The sequence below is a fragment of the Pygoscelis adeliae genome, unplaced genomic scaffold (assembly GCF_000699105.1).
Source record: "Pygoscelis adeliae isolate BGI_AS28 unplaced genomic scaffold, ASM69910v1 Scaffold619, whole genome shotgun sequence".
In the NCBI taxonomy this organism is placed as follows: domain Eukaryota; kingdom Metazoa; phylum Chordata; class Aves; order Sphenisciformes; family Spheniscidae; genus Pygoscelis; species Pygoscelis adeliae.
Genome location: NW_008825521.1, coordinates 645,478 through 648,537, shown reverse-complemented (window position 1 = coordinate 648,537; position 3,060 = coordinate 645,478). Strand labels below are relative to the sequence as shown.

The 3,060-nt window shown below is 43.4% G+C and overlaps 1 protein-coding gene across 1 annotated transcript; it reads right to left on the bottom strand.

Annotated features, from left to right (window-relative positions):
• Positions 1–1,471: 1,471 nt before the first annotated feature.
• Positions 1,472–3,029, bottom strand: ZBTB6 (zinc finger and BTB domain containing 6). Its single transcript, XM_009331605.1, has one exon. The coding sequence runs from the start codon at positions 3,027–3,029 to the stop codon at positions 1,746–1,748; it is 1,284 nt and encodes a 427-aa protein (XP_009329880.1). The 3' UTR covers positions 1,472–1,745.
• Positions 3,030–3,060: the final 31 nt, after the last annotated feature.

The window sequence follows — 3,060 nt, the reverse complement described above, 5'->3', positions numbered from 1 at the left end:
AATACGGCACTAGTGGCGTGCTCGGCTTCAGAACGCACTACTTGCCTATTTAGACTACAGGGGTTTTGAGAAAGACATAAGCTGCCTACCACAAAAAGGACCAGTATGAACTGGGACCTGCAAATATTGCTGCTATCCAACTAAGATGTACTTTAAGTGTTAGTAACATCAGATGAAGAGCTTAAAAAAACCCCTCGCGAAACAAGTTTTTAAAAACGCTTCAACTGAAATTTCCAGTAGATGAAGACAGCAATGCCTATTACAGATAATAACAGGAAACTGCACGGTAGATACTGTACACACCTAACCCCTCACATAGCCGATAAATAAAACCCCAAACAACGGCTGGTGCACTCACAGACACAGGGAAGGAAAGTAAGTGAAACCTGTTAACTGACATTGAAAACTATTGTCTTGCATTTTAAAAACAGCCAGGTTACGGAGTACACAGGCCAGACTTCTGGACTCAGAGCAAGAACTTCGTAACAGCACTTCTGAAACTTGAAGGAAAGTGTACCCTCGCGATACAGACAAGATTAAGAACTACTACTTTTTGCTAATTGGAGAGAATCTAGTGTAAGTACTGTCATTTCATATTAACAACTGAATTGACTCTTTATTCGTATCACATTAAGTAGAAGAAACATATACCAGTCAAAGACAGGTACAGGATAAAGAGTCTGCATTACAGGGCTTTCGATGCTTGTGGTCTTTGACAAACACACCTATCCAAACACACAGTTAACTGTTTTACTGTATCACAGAATTAAGAGTATGAGAAGACCTCTATGTCTAAGCCATTCCTAGTAAGATGTAAAGGATTGTTTTTCAAAATTAACATAGAAACGGCTATTACATAACAGCACACAGCTTAATTTTTCACGTTACTGTATGTATCTAAGATGTGTAAAAAATGAAGGCAAATGTTACAACTCAACAAACAGGACTAACAATCAGAATTAGTCAAATACAGGTGCAAAACACTGGTATGACAGAAAAAAACGATCAGAAGAAAGAAGTTTAGAAAAATTCAGAACTCATTCATAAAACTGAACACAAGTCCTTCTAATGAGACTATCCAGTTAAAAATGAACTGCAAGGCAATACTGTTTGTTTCTTTCTCTTTTACCAATTCTCTATTTGCAAGAGGCAATTTGAAAGCTTCCTTATTTTTTGATTATTTTTTGTTTGTTGTGTGTTCTTTCTTAAGTATCACAGACGTATGAAAACATGCCTTCTTTCCGTTGAAAGATCTAGCAAAGTTTGGGCAAGTAAGGAGATGATTTCACCATAGATGGTACATGAACTGGGTGGGAATGACTTATTTGCTTAATAAACATCCCCTTTCCTTAGCCTTTATAGATCAGGAACATCACAGCTCAGGCTTCAGCTTATTGCAGTATCAGTAATAGTTTGAAAATCGGCAGTGTCTGCCCTTGAAACAGGGGAGTGCATAATCGGGGGGGGGGGGCGAATTAGAATGTGTCCAGGATAATAGAAGAGAAGCATGAAATAATTTCCCGTATTTTGCAGTTTACTTTCAACTAGTAAACACCTTTTTTGCACTTACAGCAATAGCAACCTCAATACGGCAGGCAAGTTTGCTGCTCGCAAGGCCTGTCTTTGACCGCCAGTCACATATTTGTGCTTCTCTCCATTATGTGGGGATCTGCATCTAGAATTTCATCTAGAATTTCACTAGGCAGGAGCTTTTTGTGGAGCCTGGCTCCACATCCAGCCATCTGTTAATCATAGTCTATTTTAACTTTTGTAACAGTGTTCAGGTTTGGTTTTTCGCTGCTACTCCTTCCATGAACAGAAGTCAAATGCTTTTTAAGAGCAGACTTGTGTTTAAAGTCCATGTCGCAACAATGGCACTTGTAGGGCCTGTCACCGCTGTGTATATTCAGGTGGTCCTGAAGCGTACTTTTGGCAGTGAAGGTCTTCAGGCACACCATGCACTGGAAGGGGCGGATGCCCATGTGCCCCCGTATGTGTCTGTTGAGATTCTTCTTTTGCGTAAACGTTTTGCCGCACTGCAAACACAAGAAGAGTTTGTGCATTTTTAGGTGTCTAAGATAGTTCTCAAGATGCAGAAATCCCCTCGGACACTTCGGACATTGGTGCCGCCATGAACTGCCAGAATCGTCCAGGCTCTGGAACCCGTTCATCAGACTAGAAGTTCCTTCTGGATTGTCACTGACGAAAGCCTGAAAGTGATTTCCTGACATTTCTGTATTTCTGCTTTCAACTGTAGAATTTATCAAGGAGTGCTGGGTTTCTGGAAAATATAAATTTGTTTTAGAGGAAGTGCAAGGCTGAGGAAAATGCTCATTTTCTACATTGGCTACGCTCATAGAATCCATCCTGAAGATACAGATTTCATCATCCTTATATCCGATTTCAACCGTTGATATTTCTGGGGTCTTTGTGTCCTTTCTTTCCGAGATCAAGCTCTGCACTACAGGCCGCGAGATGTCCCCCTTCTCCTGCTTCACGGGGCATTCTACGTTCGCTGGGCTGTCTTCAGAGATCTCAATTATTTCACAATCTTTATCTAAAACGTCATCCCCGCTTCTCAGTTCAGAGTCTGATGAATGGCACCTCTCTGCAGCCTGACCGCCGTTCTCCATGGAAGCGTCGATTTCCAAGTATTTCGACAAAGCTTCGGTACACTTCTCCACAATGTGAACCATCTGGAGGTAACTCGCGGCGGTGAGGTACTTCAGCAGCTCCTTCTTCTTGACTTCCAGGGCACCCGTGTAACAAGACAGCAGCAGCTTTCTGCCCACCTCGGCGCTCTGCAGGATGGTGATCCGCACCTGCTTCGACTGATTGAGCAGGAACTGATCCCTCATGAAGGTGGAGCAGGCGGCGAAGATCACCTTGTGCCCCTGGAACTCGGTGTCGTTGATGTAAATGGAGACGTCGCAGAAGAGGTTCTGCTGCCGCAGGAGGTTCATCTTCTGCAGCACGGCATCCCCCTGCTGCTCGAACTGGAAGTGCAGCACCTCCGAGTCCGCAGCCATGGCGCCGCTCCTGCGGGGGAGGCACCGGCAC